Here is a 2,143-nt window from a genome sequence, read left to right as displayed (position 1 = left end):
CATAACCGTACACAAAACCAAGCATGGTCTTTCACTCCTCGGTCCTCTTGTTTTTCTAGGTGGGGTTATAAGAGCCAGGTTTGGGGCCTAGGCGGTCTCTCGAAGGGTGAACTACTAAGAAACCCTATGTATCACATGTGTTTAAGGGGTATTTTAAAAACCCCATTACCTGTGAATTTTTATGAATAAAATGACTCCTTTTTCTTTATGGACTTACAAGTTTTTTTCAAAATTGATTTTAAACAATCATTCTATAAATGTATTTCTATAAATTTATCTTAAATTTTGAATTAAAAAAACCCTTCATTTGAACTCATGTAGTATATTTACATATTTTTAGGTGAACCCCTCGAGGGCGTTCTGAAGTTGGAGGGGGGAGGGGGGTGTAGACACATTGAAGGTATTGCAAAGCCAATTACCCTTGCATGGTTGGAACTTCTTTTGTGAGTTGTTTAAACATAGAAGAAGCAACCATTGTCACATTGCTTGCTTGTTGAGCTGTAATGTGCCAATCCTAAAAGGAAGGATAAATTACCACCCTTACTACTCCCCATGGCTTTTCTTGAGTATGTGATGCCAAGTGGAAGTTCTGGAGCTCTCCATCCTCCATGATTTTGGAATCCTTGCAGGACCCCACTCGTCTTCTTGGTGTTTCCTTTAGCATGTAATTGTGATTGGAGGAGGAGGCTCATGTGGCAAGGAGGCCCAACTTTGTGAAGTGGAAACACCCCATTTTGTGTATGTGCATGTGCATATGTGTGTGTGTGTGTGTGTGTGTGTGTGTGTGTGTGTGTGTGTGAGAGAGAGAGAGAGAGAGAGAGAGAGAGAGAGAGAGTCGTGCTCACATTGGCTTTACCGGCCTCACAAATCACACCGCTGGATGACTTTAGATATTACACCTACCTCATCTTTTGCAAATTTAGTGAGCTTATCTTGTTATCAAATCTTGTTTTGCTGGGTGGGGTTACAAGGGGAAGGGTTGGGGCTTCGGGCAGTCTGGAGTTGGTGGGGGGTAAGGGTGTGTGGACACATTGAAGGTATTGTGAAGCCAACTACACATGCATGGTTGGAATTTCTTTTGTGAGTGGTTTAAACATAGAAGAAGCACCCATTGTCACATTTTCATGGCTTGTTGAGCATGTGTTGCAAAGTGCCAATGCTAAAAGGGCTAGGCATCAATCCCTTAAATCCTGCGCTATTTTAGAATCCATGTAGGTCCCCAATAATCTCATCAACGTTGTTAGGATGGCCATGTTCTCCCATGCCTTGCTCATGAGCGCAGCAGCAGCGACCCGGAGCTGACCACGGACTTCTCAGTACCCGCGGGCATGAACGCCAGCATGCTGGATGTCAACTCCGTCACCTTCACGGGCTTCCATGGGGAGCGTGATGCGGCAGCGGGCGCCTTCAAGCCCATCAAGGCCTTCGCGAACACCTTTCCGGCGCTGGGCATCTCTGCCACTCTCCAGCTGAGCTCCCAAAACACTCTTCACACCCACCGGCGCACCACCGAGCTCTTCTATGTGGTCGACGGGGCAGTGTCACGGTGGGCCGGGTTGGCAGCGCCGGTCACTTCTTCAATCAGTGCAACCTCTTTGTTTTTCCCAAGGGGCTCGTACGTGCACTTCCAGGTGAACCCCAGCTCTTACAGAAGCAAGGCCTTGTTGGCCTTCAGCTCCTTCAGCACCTCCAACCCCGCCACCCAATTCGTCTCCGGCATCCCCTCCACCATTCCAAAGTGTCTTGCTCGCTCTTACAACCATACACCAACACAACCACCATTGACCCACGGCCATTTCTGAGCAACAGCCCCCTTTTTTTTTTTTTTAAAGAACCATGGCCATGATGCACAAGAAATGCCCTTCTTGCCATAATCAACATAACACAAGAAATGTCTTGCATGATAATAAACGGCCTTCGTGCTAAGGCAATCATAATCGACACAACCTTACGTGATGCATAATCAACACAACCTTACATTATGCATAATCAACACAACCTTACATTATGCATAATCAACATAAACACCATGGCATTTCTCTGAGCATGATGATCAGCATAATCATAATCATAATCATAATCAACATCATCATAATAAACACAACCTCTGAGATTTTTAACAGCAAGCAACCCAAAAATAGGG

At 45.6% G+C, this 2,143-nt stretch overlaps 1 protein-coding gene across 1 annotated transcript; it reads left to right on the top strand.

Annotated features, from left to right (window-relative positions):
* The first annotated feature begins 1,328 nt into the window (after positions 1-1,328).
* On the top strand, positions 1,329-1,802 carry LOC147609553 (putative germin-like protein 9-2). Its single transcript, XM_086787974.1, has one exon. It carries the CDS (start codon positions 1,329-1,331, stop codon positions 1,800-1,802), a length of 474 nt encoding a protein of 157 aa, XP_086644100.1.
* The last annotated feature ends 341 nt before the right edge of the window (positions 1,803-2,143 follow it).

The sequence above is a fragment of the Cibotium barometz genome, chromosome 51, assembly GCF_041138505.1.
Source record: "Cibotium barometz isolate CiBa-2024 chromosome 51, ASM4113850v1, whole genome shotgun sequence".
Classification (NCBI taxonomy): Eukaryota; Viridiplantae; Streptophyta; class Polypodiopsida; order Cyatheales; family Cibotiaceae; genus Cibotium; species Cibotium barometz.
The sequence above is the reverse complement of the archived record's forward strand: the minus strand, read 5'-3'. Positions and strand labels throughout refer to the sequence as shown.

Excerpts from the sequence above, each read along its gene's own strand:
- LOC147609553 (XM_086787974.1), top strand. The coding sequence starts at position 1,329 with ATGAACGCCAGCATGCTGGATGTCAACTCCGTCACCTTCACGGGCTTC.